Source organism: Zonotrichia leucophrys, chromosome 15 (genome assembly GCF_028769735.1).
Source record: "Zonotrichia leucophrys gambelii isolate GWCS_2022_RI chromosome 15, RI_Zleu_2.0, whole genome shotgun sequence".
Classification (NCBI taxonomy): domain Eukaryota; kingdom Metazoa; phylum Chordata; class Aves; order Passeriformes; family Passerellidae; genus Zonotrichia; species Zonotrichia leucophrys.
In genome coordinates, this window is record NC_088185.1 from 6,667,183 (window position 1) to 6,682,935 (window position 15,753).

General features: G+C 46.7%; 1 protein-coding gene across 16 annotated transcripts in view; it reads left to right on the forward strand.

Moving 5' to 3' along the window:
• FBRSL1 (fibrosin like 1) overlaps positions 1-15,753 on the forward strand; it is a 495,150-nt gene that overhangs the window by 428,704 nt on the left and 50,693 nt on the right. For all 16 annotated transcript variants that reach the window (XM_064726492.1, XM_064726486.1, XM_064726485.1 and 13 more), the window contains one exon: positions 11,248-11,293. In XM_064726492.1, coding sequence (XP_064582562.1) covers positions 11,248-11,293 — 46 coding nt within the window. The remainder of the gene's footprint in view (positions 1-11,247; positions 11,294-15,753) is intronic.

The window sequence follows — 15,753 nt, forward strand, 5'->3', positions numbered from 1 at the left end:
AATGGATCCACCACACTTGTTGCAAAGCATATCTAATTGGAGAAGACAGATTATATGTTGGCTGCAAATGGGAGACTGCCCCATTCACCACCTTCTTATACAGAAGATGAGGTCAGTTAATGCCATATTAAATCAAGGTACAACAATGAGAGCTTCTTTCTTGACTTGCTGAATAGCGCAGGAGAAAAGCTTGGTGACCCTTTCCTGTAGAAAATAGGTGAGTGCACTTCACTGCCCTTGAATGAGTGAGGGATAGGAAGCCAGATGCTCTGCAGATGTGAACCATAGGCTTCCTTCCATATTTTTTTCCTCTGAAGCCTCCATTTGTAGGGAAATTTATATGCTGTCCTTTTCTAAGGTGTTCCTAATCCCTTCTGTTGGATCTTTAAATATGTGCCCATAGCCTTCTGTGGTGGGTGAATGTGTCCAGCAGTGGGAACAGAGCTGTGGGGAACAGCCAGTCCAATGGAGACTTTTTTCCCTAAAATGTAGAAACAAGAGACTTTAGACAAAGGGAGAAGGGTTGATGGGCAGACTTGATAATGAAGTTAAAAGAGTCAATCTAATAAACACCAGAGAGACAGCTGCTAGAATTTCACCATGTTTGGGGATTACCGCGTTGGTATTGTTCACCTAATGAATGTTTGATGCTTCCTCCATGGATAGAGTTGCTGTTACGTGATGGGGTGACAGGAGGTGGTGTAGCCCTGTAGCTTCTCCATCTGATTACCCAGGGTTTGCTGAGCATAATGAGAGGGGGTCCAGTCCAGCTCAAATTAATCTGGAGTCTGTTGGCCAAGGAGAGCCACGAGGAGACCTTGGGCAGCTGTCTGCTTCGCAGAACCTGGCAGGGAGCTCTCAAATAAAAAAGCTGTCGTTCCTTTCCTGGGCTCATACTCAGCATCTCCTTGCCCAGTTCTAATTAACCTAATGGATAGTGTTAAAATTGGGCATCTGCAAGGGTTTACAGACCAATAATCCAGGTGGTTTGGGGAATAGTTTCCTCATTGGATCAAGAGAGGAGGAGAAGGCAGATGATCATTCATTTTTGTTTGATTTTTGCTTTCCGGTGCTGTCTGAAAAGAGCTAGTTGGGAGATGTTGAGTTAGGAGGTGGCAGCCCTCTATTTCTGCAATTTCCATGGGCAAAATGGGAATGGCCATTCCCCAAAATCATGCACACACCCAGCACTGTTGGTGGTAAAGCTGCAGTGAATGGCACTTTTATCCAGAAGTTATTTGGATAAATTCTGGTTAAATTCTTTACTGGTGTGTTAACAGAAAGCACTGGGCAGGAGGGGATTGCACTGTATGCTTATGAATGTCTTCATGTTGGTAACATTTTTATTAAAATTTTTCCTTCTGGAGGCATGTTGCTGCATGGGAATCTCAGCTTCCACACATTTTACACTTCAAAGGAAAATCCAGCTGTGTGCCTTGGTCTCAAAGATTAAACTTGAAAACTTAAATTTAGAAATTAATGTTGGCAAATGTAGACAGATGTCCAAATTGGTTTCCTTTAAAGTTGTATTAGATTTTAAATCTTTTTAGTGTGAGTTCCCTTGGTTTTTATAATTGTTTTGCATTGTTCTGCCACAAGCACAGAACTGGAGGGCTGCAGCAGATACTGCAGCAGAGGAGAGCAATCCCCGAGCCACAGTCCACTAGCAGAGGCAAATCTCCTAAATCTCTGTGCTCCTACAGCAGCTGAGGTGCTCGGAGGGGGCAGGGCCAGCAGTGCTGTGGTATGGCTCACATGACTGTAATATTCATCTTGTAATAAGAATCTCTCCTACACATAATTCTGGTGGGAATGAAAATTTCCCGGTAAACCTCTTAGCAAGGTTGCTGAATTAAAAAGAGGAGATAGTTCTCAGGTGGTGAAGCCTGCCTGAATCTCACAATCTCTGCAGGAGCTGCAGTGCCTGGGCACATCCTAGCACTGCTTGTCAGCTGCTGGTGGGCCCGTGGCCCCATTCCCACCCAGGAGCTCTGAGTCCCATGGGATTTGCCTTCACGCTCAGAATGAACACATCCAGCACGCTGCAGCTGGGGGTGAAGCCAGGGATGTGCTTTGTGTCCAAGCTGAGCAGTCTCCTGCATGAAAGGGGAGCCCACTCGAGCAGCCCCGTCCTCCTGGGCTGCACAGCTGTGCAAGGAGTGGACCTGGGAAAGAACGGTGCTTTTGTGCAGCACAGTTATGTGTTTAACATAATAAATGTTTATTGTCCTCTGGAGCAAAGGAGCAATAGGCTAAATTATAGCCCGGGGAGGGAAAGCTAGAATCATGAGGTATAGGCTGTTAATTATCTTTTTTTTTTTAGCTGTCATAATGTACTGGCGTTTGCCTGCAGCTCCCCCCTTCCCACTGCTCCATTACCTCCACCAGCACTATCTCTAAAATATCTGCTTCCCCTTCCACTGGGCCCTCCTCCTCTCTGGCCTCCTGCTCTTTCATTTGTAAGGCATCTCTGGCCTCCTGAGAGATTTGTGACTTCTCTCCCAGCAGCCGCTCGCGGTGATAAAGGCCCTCAGACTGCCTCTCTCTGATTAATCAGCCCTCGTGCAGCCTCGATAGGGTGTTAATTTGTAAACTCAGTGGACAGGCAACTGTGATAAGCCTCTGCAGCTGCTGTGTGTCTGCCGGGGGGATGGGCAGATAAGGCTTCAGCCCTGGGATGCAGCCAAGAAATATTTTGGAGCAGTGAATTAGAAACAACAACAACAAAAGAGCCTTCTGCAGAGGCACTCCTTTGAGGTTGCTGTGGGTAAGACAGCAAGTTTCAATGGCAGCAGACAAGAGCTGCTTTCCTGATAAGCTCCCTGACCCCCCCAGGCCCAGGAAAGGGCCACGTCAGGATTGCATCCTCAGTGGGAAATTGTGTCAGAGGGATGTCTGTGTGTCACAGAGGGATGTCCACATGCCATGGTCTGGGCCACGAGGACAATGCCATCTTCCCTGTGCCTCATGTCCTCACTGCAGTTAACCTGATGCTTTTCAGAGAATTTGATGCTGGTTTGTCAGGGCTGTCTGGCATGACGTGTCACCTGCAAGGAAGGGATGGACACGAAGGGTGTCCAGAACAGCATCAGTGTCAAACGATTTCTGAGCACCCTTAAATGTTTGCTCTGTAATATGGTTCACATAAAATTCTATACAGCATTCACTGTGTATCCAGTGTATAGATTAAAAACAAGAATACAGCATTTTCCCTAGAGAGCAGACCATGCTGAGTGCTCTGAGACCACAGAGTAGTGCTCTGAGAAATAGCAAAGCTGGGGGTTAAGCTCTGGAATACCCAGGCAGATTGGAAAAGGCTGCAGTGATGACAGGCATGTATTCTGTTTGTCTGCTCAAGGAGGTTATGTTGAATGTTTCTGGTGTGCTCATGCAATTTTCCCTTTTTTATTGATTTGATTATGTTTTCTTCAAAAATTGAAAGGAGGAGATATTTCACTGAATTTTTATCAGTGCTTTGGTTCAGCTGAATCCTAATGATCCTGCCATTGTTGGCCTCCCTAATTGTTCTAATATTATCTGACAACATGCAACAGACGATGGAAGCAGTTCCTTCCCTGTCTGCCAATGCAGGTTGTTATTCAGTTCATTTTTGAACTGCAGCAATCCTCAGACAGACAGTGACCTTTTTATGAAATCAAATGCCTTGCAAAACCCTCTTGGTCTCTGAACTGTGATTTATAGCCATTTGTGTTGGAGAAAGCTGCAGGTGGGATTTGGGTGACACGTAATTGGTTAAAAGATAAAATAAAATGAAGGTTGCCCTGCTGGTACAGTGATGGCAGGAGCTACAGGAATGAATTGCTTGGCAGTGCAGAGCCTGGCCCTCCTCCTCCCGCCCTCCTCCGCCGCTTGCCAAGTCCTGTCTGGCAGGCCATTACAATGATAAATGCAGGTAGCTGGCAGAGACCACAGCTGAGAGTTTGTTCTAGCATGCCAAGCCCTGCTTGGCATTCCCAGTTGGTGCCAGCATTTGCACTCTTACTCAGTTTGACGGAAACCAGGACATGAGGTGTGAATTTATGTCCGCATCCTTCCAGGAGAGAGTTGGGATAATGAAATGCCAAGGCAGCCCTGGGAGCAGCAGAGTAATTTGGTAGGTACCAAACAACAGTCTGCCACCTGTCATTCGCAGCACAGTCCCTGCTCTCCCCCATCGCTCTTCCCACAGTGCAGCCTTTGAATTATAAGAAGTTTTAGGTAGTTCTGCAAAGAGCACTCGCCGTTCCCTCTGATTTAGTGCAAATAAAAAACCATATCCCTGCCAAATAGATCGGCTGACTAGATAGGATCAAGCTGTAATGACAATAATACAAACTGCTGTAGCAGTGTGTTACACAGCGTTCCCAACCTTTCCCACCTGAAGGAAGGTTTTCCCTTACATTTGTAGCAAAAGATAAATCAAATCTCTGCTTGCCTAAGTGAGTGTCTGGGCAATGAAAAACATTTGAATGTGGAAGTGTAGGCTGAAGTCTGTTTTGGGAAGGGGTCAGCTCTCTGGGAAAGGCACGAGGGCTCTGGTGTTTGGGATGTTTTAAAGCAGGCCACACAAAGCCCTTTTCTCAGTGTGTCATAGAGAACTGAGTTTCCCTGGCTGTGGTGTGTATCAGTTGCCCTTAACAGGGACACATCACTGCCTCCAGCTTACACTGAGAGCTGCAGCCTCACCCAGTGGCACATCCAGACTGTCCTCTGGATGCCATTGATAGACCAGAACACCCAGGAGCATATGAACATGTGTTATGGGGAAATCAGTGCTGATTAAAGTGGAAAATACCCGGAGTGTAAAGCAAAGATAGATTTTGTAGTGGTTGGGGAGCTGAGGTTTGCAGGAGGAAGATCCTAAGATAAAGACCAAGTGCACCCTAATTTAAATTAGGATACACAGGCACACAAACATTAAGCAAGTATTTTGGCTGGTTTTAATGAGGGACAGCTGGAAATTTTCTTTCCTTGTTGGTGTCTCTGGAAACAACTGAGGAACCTTCTGCAGCTGTCTGACGAGGTGAGGTCCAGGAACTCCCCAGCTTCCTCCCTTCTCCTCCTTCACTAAATTTCTTTTCAGTACATGTATCTATTTATTTATTGGAGCTGAGCTGGGAAGGAGAGGGAGTTTGATCTTTTCCTTTGGGAGACAGCAACTGCTCAGAGGAAGATGAATCATAAAGCATCACTAATGGAGGGGATGGGAAGGGGAGAACTCTGGGCTGCAGTCATTCCCCAGGGGCTGGGGGGATGCTTTGAGGGGAGAGGGAAGAGGAGTTAGCAGGCTGTGCCCGAGGCTCTGATGGCAGACATGCTGTAGGTCAGGTGTCCCCCTGTGCCAGGATTCCATCACCCTTTGTCAGGGAAGAGGCACATTTGTGCAATAACACACCACAGCAGCCTGTGTGTAAGAATTACTGCTGCTGCTGCTCGATTGAAACTGGTTTGTAGAGTCCCATGATGGTTGTAAAGTGATGAGGAGCATGCTCAGGGTTCAAAACATTGTCAATTGAAGCTTACCACTGTCTTGCCAAAAGAGGACCAGAACAAGATGTTGAACTTGTGGAGGAGCAATGAGCTTGGTTCCTCACTGCCCTGCACCGTGTTTCCTTCGGTGCCTTCCACTCCCTTGCCATTGTGTGAAGTCAGTGTAATTCAGTGGTGAATTAGCACCAGTGATCTCTGCTTCTAGGCTCTCTATGGCCTAAATTAATCTGTGTTCCCAGACTCGTGCTGGCTTCTCAAAGGGGCTGTTGCAGAAAACAGTCATGGTTATATAAACTGCTGAGAGAAATGAGCATTCTTGGAAGAAAAAGTGACAAAGAGGCGAGTGCATGGTGACAGTCCCTTCCAGAGCAGTACTGAGTGTGTGTGTGCTAAATAAATGAATGTAGGAGGTAACCTAAACAAGTGTGTTGCTATATGGAAGTAGAATCCAAGAAACATTTTGTTTCTGGTGAGCATTCTATAGAGTAAAGTCTTGAAAGATACAGATGGCCATCACTACCTCTAAGAGATGGCCTTGAATCATAATTGAGCTAGAAGTATCTGTGACATTTAAGGCATTGCCAAATCAATAAATAGTTGCTGGTTTGGGCTGTTTGTGCTGCATGTTTCACTGTGATGTGTTATGGTGTAACTGAAGGTACAAGTGTATCTTCAGGATTGCTGGAAAGGTGGAGACTCTTGCTTTGGGATTATTAATTATTAGTCCTTATTTGCACTAGAAGTCAACAGACAAAATTTCATAAATTATTCCAACTACCAGCTGTAACCAGATTTTTCAGCGCAACCTGGTCACCATTCAGGTTTCTAAATGGATTTTTGGAAGTGCTCTATACCCAGTAGCTCCAGTCAGGCTGATGCCCCAAAGGCAGCTGCTGAGTGCTGAGCCCTCTTGAAAGCCCAGTCTATAAATTCTGTGGGAAGATAATCACAGTGTGGATTTGTAGAAGTCCTGCTCCCTCTTGCCTAATCCCTCACACAGCTGGGCTGTGCTGTGTCCCAGCCAGCTGTGTACCACAAAGCTGGATATTCCTAGTAGGTTCACAAAAATGATTGAGTTGCAGGTCTGACTTTTCTTTTGTCTTCTTAACTGAGCTGAGGTTTCTCTCCAAAACTAATGCAGGTTTTGGAAAGACTGTAGGCTACCTTGAAACATCCCCTCACAATGCAGGCAGTGTTACCCATGGGCTGCTTCTATATCCTGAAATGTGTAGAGTACTTTGTTGGTCTTAAGGGGGATTTTTACATTGGGTTTTTGTGTGCATGTGTGCTATTTCTGGGCTACTCTTGCACCTTTCCATATGTATCAATTTCCATTTCCTACAGAAGAATCACAACCCAAACAATACCTTCCTGTTTTAGTTATTGTTCTCATATTACTGGGTGAGGGGTCTGGTATGAATGACTTGCAGAGTAGTGAAGCAGTACTGACGTGCTGAAATTCTGTGCTGGACAAGCGATCAAGTGGCATTGGAGTGGTTGGTAAAAGCAAGGGATACAGATCAAAGGAAAGAATGAAAATTGATCCAAAATTTTCAGGTAGTGTCAGTGCTTTATGCTAAAACTTTCTTGAAGCCTATCCAGCACTTCTAGTTTGGAAATCTCCCAGAGAAGGGTTTTCTTGTGAGCTTTTTAGTGCTTGCTAAGTTCAGTAATTGTGCAAACAGTCTCTCTTGAGACTGGCTCTTGGCTGTCTAGTAGATAGGCAGCCATCCAGATCTAAAATTTAAACTGTATTTTACTATCTCCTTCTTCTGCCTACTGTACTGGACTCACTTGGAGGGAATGCTTTGCTTTTGCCCTGTGCATGACACACATACCAGGTCCCTAACACCACCTTTCTTGTTCCTTGTGAGCCAGAACTGCAGCCTTATTAGCAGCTCCCCAGTGTCTTGCTGTCAGGCGCCTGGAGCGTCAGGCTTGGATCTGGCATTTGGTGCTCCAGGAGACGCCATGAAGGTCCACAGAGCCTCTGCTGCTGGTGATAAGGAGCAGTTCTATTCCCTGTTAGCCATTTATAGGCTACGGATAAAGGGGACAAAAAGAAGTAATTGCTGTGAGGCCTGACATAATTTATAGTGCTGCCTTTGTCAGATGATGTTGTTCTCTTATATATAACCATTAAATTATTAATCTGCAAGAGCTCTTGCACCTTTCAGCTGCCTTGGATTGGTGGGGAACCAGGGTGGATGAAGCATGGACTTCATTATGGCTCACTGCTCACCTTCACTGGAGGAGAGGGTGTGCTACATCCTTTGTGGTTACCACCTCACATTTGAGGAAAAAGCTGCCTTTGCTGGGCTTTTAGTGCTGAAAATTGAATCAGTGTTTATATGTGCTGGGTTCAAGGGGAGGAAGGGGGAGGGACTGCAGCACTACTCCTCTGCTTGCTCTCCACAAGGCAGAAAAGGGCAGAAATGTTATTTTCTTCTGCAGTGCATGCAGCCTGGTTTCAAGCTGTCACAGGACTGGGTGGAGGCATTTTTCCCTTTTAGGTCTAGTGTAGAAAAGCAAGAAAATCAAAAGGTGACAAAGGATTGGTAACTTCATTGAATAGGCCAGAAATTGGACTTGGGAAGGTGTCATGAAAAGGGTGCTGGGTCTTTGGGATTTCAGCAACATGAGGTTACCTCAGGAACTGCTGCTCTGGGGACAGATGTCAGATGTGCTTCAGGTGCCACAGTTGTTCCTGGGGACAGGGTGGGACTGTAAGCAGCATTTTTGTGAGCACAAGGCTGTGGTGGGTTCTGTGGCTGTGGGCTATGCTCAGGGCAAGGGAGATGAGCAGCCAGTGAGCAAGGAAGGGTGGAGGAGTCTTCTGTCTGTGAGCTTCAGGCTGGGCAGGTCTCACTGCCTTGTGCAGCAGCAAAAAGGAGCTTGAGGGGTTTGTGAAATGGTCCTTCAGATGGAAACAGGCAGGAGGCAACAAGAGGGGGAAAAAGGAAATTTTTAGTTTCATTTTGCAATCAAAGAAGGTGATTTCCTGCGATGGCTTGAACTCGGCATAAAAGACTCCAAATGCCTGGTTTTGTTCACATGGGAAGAATTCCACTTTATTAATATTATTTTTAAATCCCTTCTTAAACATATGCAAATGATTTGCTTGGAACAGCAGTATTTGGGAGGGGACTTGTTTTAGCAGATGTGTTGGTTTGCTGGATTTTTCCCCTCATTAGTGGGCTCCCTCAGACACATAGGTTTTATTGTACGCTTTCTTTAAAGGGTGACTGATAGGGCTGAATGATGTATTCAGGCTCTTCCTCCCCCAGCTTCCCTCCTGCCTTTACAGCAGCTCGCAGAATATCCTATAGCACAGGCGTTCACTGTTTCAGAGTGGTGCTCGTGCCAAAAACTGCTCAGATCTGGAGCTAGAAATCACCAGAAGTGAGAGCAAAAGTTACTGTAAACTCTAGGTGTGAAGGTTTGTGTCTGTGAACTGAAGCTGCGATGTTGAAAACGCTGCTCTGTAAATGTTGACTCTGATTGTGGAAGGCGGTGGCACATGCTGATAGCAGAAGACTGAGCAATAATCCGGCTGTTTTACTTGGTCTTTAAAGTGAATTTTCTGGCTTGACTTCCTTAAATATTGTTTTTATACAGTCTGGACCTGTAGCACTGAGATCTTTGGCTCCCGGCTGAGCCTGCAGTACTGAGGTGCACAAAGGGCAGTGAGCGGTGGCTGACACAAAGTTGGGGCTGTGAGCCCAGACTGTCCAGACCAGGGGAAGCACAAGGCTTCTCCCAGCAGGGGTGGCTGCCTCTGGCCATGGCTGGCTCCCCAGGAAGGGCTCTCCCAAGCAGGCTCCTCTGGAGAGCTGCACACCCCAGCATCTGGACCCGGCACTTAGGATTTGTGGCTCATCGGCCGATTTACTGCCGGGGCTTTAGTGCAAGCCACGCTGAAGTTTCATTGCCTGTAAAATGGGGGAATCTTATTTATCCACCTGCCACGTGTCCCAGTGCTTGTGGAGTGCTTTGAGAGTAGCCCTGGCTTTGTGTGAGCTGTTAGCATGGGTGAGTTCCCAGAGCCTGCAGATGTGTTCCGCGTCCGTGGTGACTTGGTGTTGATTATAAGTGAAAAATCTCCTAACAATGGGTTGTAAATTCAGAGTTGGCTGTCAAACGTTTTATGCACCACTGTTGTTGCTGCTGTGTGACTCTGTTACACTTTCTTTGCAAACCAGCCTAGGCAAAACGTTGTTTAATCCTGGTTCTTCCTCTTTTTAATCCATGCAGTGAAGGGATCGTGCAGGTAACTGATTTTCCCTAAGATTTTAGGATCTTTTTGCTGAGCTGTGTAACGATCATACATGCCACAGCTACACGTGCAGCTTTGTCGTGGACATAATTCAGAATTTTTTTCTTATGTGTCTCAGCCTCAACCTATTTTTCATGTTGTTTTCCCTCTCTTTTTTATACATTTGCATTAAGTAAGACATTCAGTGCTTGCAGTGCCACTTTCCTTAGAAGTAACATTAATGGATCACTCTTGCTTCTTACTATATCTCATGCAGAACTTCTTGCATTTTACAATTTGTTTTTTTCCTTCTGAGTCGTCATTTAAAATATATAGCAATGTAATACAATTTGTAGTGCTCTTTATCATGCAAATCTCCCAAGGCACCTTAGAATAAAATCAATAAAATCAAAAATAAAATCAACTTAGTTCAGCCATGTGTTGAATTAATTAATTGTTTTTAAAGCAGAGCCAGGGGAAAAAGGCTTTTTTCACTTTCAGTATCTTTTGCTCGTCAGCTTTGTATTTCACCCATTTTATTCATGCAGCAGTCAGTGCCTACACGTTGATGATACTTTCTTGTAGATGGTAGTAATGTTGATGGTGCTCCTGCTCCCAGACCAGCTTTGATTCTGGAGAGGCTGCTTGCTATTTTATCAGATAGCGAGGAGGAAAAGCTCATGCTGAAATCGGTTGGCTGCTTGATATCAGTGGGGGGAGGAAAGGAAGCCATCAAATTAACTCATAAAAGCTTTAGCTACGATGAATGGACTTTTTTTTCCCTGTCTGTCGTTATCATCTTGTCTGTAACCCAGTGACCCTGATTATCATGAAGCTGTTTACAAGGTTTAGGTTAATTGGATTTCTTTAACTGTTTCCCAGAGCTGTGAGGAGCACAAATACACTGCTGTGAAGTTCAGACAGCATAGTGCAACCCAGTCTGCAAGGATACGGGCTTCTTCCAAGAGGAAGTCGTTTTATTTCATACTCAACTAAGTGCATAGCAGCATGTACTTATCATTTGGCATAATATTGAACAACACCCTCCTTCATACAGATGTGTTCAGTTGCAACTTGTGTTTCCAATACACAAATTACATTTTGCATGTTCAGCAAGAATTGAGCTTATTTTCAGTGAGAGAGCCTTTGAGATGTGTTTTGGTTTCTTTTCTTTTTTTTTTCCTTCAGCTTGATAGCAGTTTCACTGGTTTTGTTTTTATACGAGGAATCATGGATAAAATAGCTGTGCATTGCATGGCTGCCTTAAACAAACGAGACAGGAGGATGTAGTTGGGTGAGATCAGGACAGTCCTCTTGCTTGGCTTTCATCTCCTCAGGATGCATGCTCGTTCTTTAATGGCACAACATTGCACCCTCCAGGTGCAATGCGCAACTGCAGGTCTCCAGATAACCCACTTGTTTTATGAGCTGTGTTTTTGTGAGCAAGCCTTCCCAATTTCTCCTCCACGATTATTCACCCTCTCTTTCTCTTCCTTTTTCAGGCTTCTGTAGGCTCTGAGAAGCTGTTCTCCCCTGCAGCAAATAAAGGTAAGTGATCTGGAGAAATGCTTTCCTTATCTTACAGCGAGAGATTTGGGTTGTGAATCCGTCTCGTGTGAATAGCAGGACATCAGTTTTGCCAGAGCCTGTAGCTTGGCCACACACATTGTCATAAAGATCAGCTTTACAGGCTTGTGATGATTTAAGTTAAAATTTAGAGCTACATTGTCTCAGTGTGGGGTGGGACTTCTTCCCTTCCAGTAAGATTTGTATTAAGTGTCTTGGAGAGAGGCATTACTGACAAAGGAGTCCTTACTGTAGGGGATGTGCGTCTCCCTCTAATACAATCAAATCCTCATTTCTTTTAAACAAATCAGTATTTCAGTGCTGCCTGTGTCATCCTGAGGGCTTGCACAGTGCCAGTGCCCACGGAGCATTTGTGCCTGCACATCTCAGTTCTCCAGGACGCAGTGGAGGGTGCTCAGCACAGCACAGCTCCACTCCTGCTGTTAATGACAGTCACCTGTGAGAGGCACTGGGTGTTGCTAAGAGACTGCTTCGCTCCACAGCCCCTTGGGGGGCACAGCCATGGATCTCTAAATACGCCCAGCACAGCCATAAAACCAGGCTGCTCTGCTCTGTGTGTTCCCAGGGATAATCTCACTGAGATGGATACCGAGCAGGAATGCCAACGAAACAGCCTTGGAGAAGGCAAACTGTGGTACACAGTGGAAATGTTGTGCTGGGAGTGGTTCCACTTTGCCATGCTAGGAGGTTTGTGTGGCTCCAAATTAAGTGCCAGGGCTTGGGGCTGTCTGCAGCATCCTCTGCATTGAGCTGCAAAATAGAATCAGTTCATAGCAGTAGTGGATGTTAGGGGCATGCAGATACCCCCGATAGGGGAGATGAGGCCCATCAACAAGAAGTGATGAAATAAACTTCTTGCATTATTTCAGTGGGGCCAAGAAAGGGACAATTTGCAGTTGAGTAGGAGTAGGTGCTGGACATGGAAAGGCGTTTTGATGGTTGTGTGCTCCATCACCTGGATCCAGGCCCAGTTTTTAGCTGGGCTCTTCAGCAGCAGTAACTATTAGGAATTCTCTTTCTTTCCAAGCTTTGCAGATTTTCAATGCCAAATGTGGAAACCGATGACAAGCCCATTATGTTATTACATTTGTAGATATTTTTACAAAAGTATGCAGCTTTATCTGGGGGAAAGAGGGAAATTTAAACAAATGGTGGGGAAGAACATTTCTCTTCTCTCACTTGGCTTGCTGATAAGGCAAACCAGATTGCCCATATGGCACTGCCTCGGCAAAACAAAAATCTTGCCATCCTGCATAATGCCTGGCACAGAGATCTGCTGGAGAGGCTTATGTTGAAGCGTTAGCAGCTTTGTTGGCTCCTCCTTGTGCTGAAGCAAGATCCCCCCACCCCTTCATATCATGGAGCAGCTCAGCAACATGAGTTTTCAAAATACCTCCCTATCAGGAAGTTAAATGTGCGAATGCCTGTGAATTTGCTGTCTTGAAGTTTGTGTTCAGTGCTGTTTATATCCCTATAATTTCAGCCTGTTCCTGTTTGCTTTAATGTGGGTGTAGACATTGCCAGCTTTGGGTTCAGATCATGGGTTTTATCTGAGTTTTCTTTTTTACCCTGGCCCTGTACCTTGCTTATGGCATGGCCTGCCGTCATGGGCAAGCTCTCCTGGGGCTACCTCAGCATTTGGCACTTGGCTTGGCAGGTGAGAGAAATCCGCCTCAGCAAAGATTTTGTGCAGAAACCCAAACAGTGCTAAATTTTACCCCTCGCCCTGTTATCACTCCCGCGATGCAAGAGCCAGATTTGTCTCTTGCACATGCAAATGAACGCCGCTCCTATACGACCAGGCCCGGGGATGCCATATGGCCGGGAGAAAGTGACTTTCAAAGCGTTGCACTTAAATTCCTTTTGTGAGATAAGAGCGTTGATTTAAGGCCGTGTTCTCCGGGGCTGGAGCCCTGGTGGCTCTGTGGGGAGGGGATTAGCTCAGCACGGTTTCCTGGTGGGCACACGCATGGCGCGGCACGCGCTCGGCCTCTCCCGTGGGCATTTGCACCGTGCCCTTCTTTTGTAAACACCGGCGGCCTTTTTGGAGAGATATTAGCTAGCAAACGTGCAGCATCCATGCTGCAGCTTTTATTGAGGGTAACCAGGCTTCTAAAACACATAAAGTGGATTCATTGTCTGGTGCAAGTCCCCGTGTTCCCAGCCCATTGTTTGGTGCAAGCCCCTCTGTTCCCACAAACTTTCCCTGGGGATGTGTTTGGCCCTGTGTGTTTGTTTTATGCCGTCCTAGTTTATCAGCAGCTTAGCAATGCAATTAAGTATTAAGATAGGCGGGTTACGCTTATTTGAGGCTGGAACAGCTGTAAAATGTAACCTTTGACCGCGTTTGAGAGCTCCACAAAGGGCCGGAGGAGCAGCGTCCTTTGTCTGGAGCTCTCTGGGTAACGTTTGCCTTTGCCCCCTCCCCGGTGGGGCCACGGTGGTGGCCGTGCTCCTCCTGCTGACACCAGCTCATCTGCAGCAGCAGATGCACGGCGGGCATGTCCACTTTGGGGACCAGGCACTATTATGCTGCAGAGAGAGGTGCCCTGACCCGGGGTGACCTCGGTAGTCACAGCTGTGAAATAGGCTGAATGGGGCACTTTGAGCTTCCAGCAGAAGAGGAGATTAAATCCTCTGTGTGAGGAAATAATAATTAAAAGTAAGGGTAGAGGAGCCCTGATCTGCTCTGCTGACAGTCTTTGTTTTCTGAGGCAGAAAAGTGTTTGTTTGGCCGACTTGTCGCCGCAGTACAGAGTTACAAGGGCATTTGCTGCTGAGGGCTGGGTGCTACATCCTCCTGGAGAATAAATCAATAAACATATAATAAAGGTCTGTTTGCTCTCTCATGCAGCTCCTTTCTCACAGGAATCTGCCAGCCAGCCCTTCCTTTTTCTGAAGGGCAAGTACCAGGGAAGGCAGGGGAAGCATAGGCAGAGGCCAAACCTGTCCCTCTGTCTCCAGGTAGGAGCATGAGGCAGAGGGGTGATGGTTGGATGAGTTGTGGGGCTGACGAGGTGAGAGAGACAGTCACCCCTAAGTCATGGCAAGGACCTCCTCCTGCCTGCTGTCATCATATTTGGAAGTGTGTGGGGTAGGATAGTTGTTATTTGCTGGACATGAGTGTTGGTCCTCACTGCTGGCTCCCTTCAGCTGTGGGCTTCCCTCGTGGGTCTGGCTGGAGGCAGCTGAGCAATCCTTGCAGCAGTCCTTGCTCCAGAGCTGCTGTATGCCAGGGAAAGCAGGAGAGGTTTGTGTCACAGTAGCCTTGCAGCTGCAGCCCAGGTGACCTGCTGAGTCCCCAGTGTTTGAAGCCAAGGCCACTGCAGCAGTGAGAGTGAAATGGATGTCTTAAATGAGGTGTTCTCTTGCTTGATTTGATAGGTCAGAGGCTCCAGGGAGGAAAACCTCCATCAAAAAGTGGAGCCTGGGCAGCAGCCAGGGTTTCTCCATTCATAACCCCAGGCAGGCTGTGGGTGGGGAGGTGCCTGTGAGATGAAAGAGGTGTCCAGGAGCCCCTGGGGCATGAGATGCCCATGGAGGAGCCAGACCTGCACAGCCTCGTCTGCCCTGCAGCCCTGGGAGGCACTGGGCAGCAGTGAGGGGAAAAAGAGCTTTGAAGTCTGTTGAGAACAGCGTGTTGCTCCTATCTTTGGATCCAAATCAAGCTGGGCACGGAGGGAGCAGTGTAATCCATCTGTCTGGTGGCACAGAGTGGCTGGCCAGGACCCAGCCCTGCCCTGGCTGCTGGGGGCTCGCTGAGCTCCATGCCTCAATTTCCCCCTCCTGCAGAATGAAGACTAATGCTTGTCAGCCAAGTGCGCTCAGAGACTTAATTAATGAATGTTTGTCAAGCGATTTATCAAGAGATCCTTTTAATGAGAGATTCCATAAACAGTGCAAGGCTTCATTTTCATGGCAATAATAAATGACAGTGAAAGTAAGTCTTATCCTTCCCCCGCATATGCACCCCCCAGGAAAAAAGATTGCTTACCCTCCGCTCTTACTTCTCCCTGGGTTTCTAGGCAGAGGGCTTTGAAGTGCTATCTTTCATCATGAACTGTACACATCCTCAAAGCTCTAAAGCTCACAGCCTGTGTCTTATCCCTCTGACAAGAGGGAGGCAAGCTTTCTCGGCATGCAGGTCATAATTGTCAGCCATGGGATGTGCCGCAGCCACCCGCCCCAGCGGGCTAATGCAGCTTATGCTTCTTTGAAGTTCCCTCCCTTTATTTTCTGTCCTCTTGACCACAAAACTGTGCCTTGGGCCAGCAAGAGAGATTTCTTGTTCAGAGACGACACTGAGCTCTGACAAGCACATCTGAACCAGAGAAGAACCCTTGTTCCTCTGAGATCACTGCTCCATAATGTTGTTGCCTTAAGGGGACTGTCTCTCCTTTTTCTCTCTGCTTCTTCTCTTC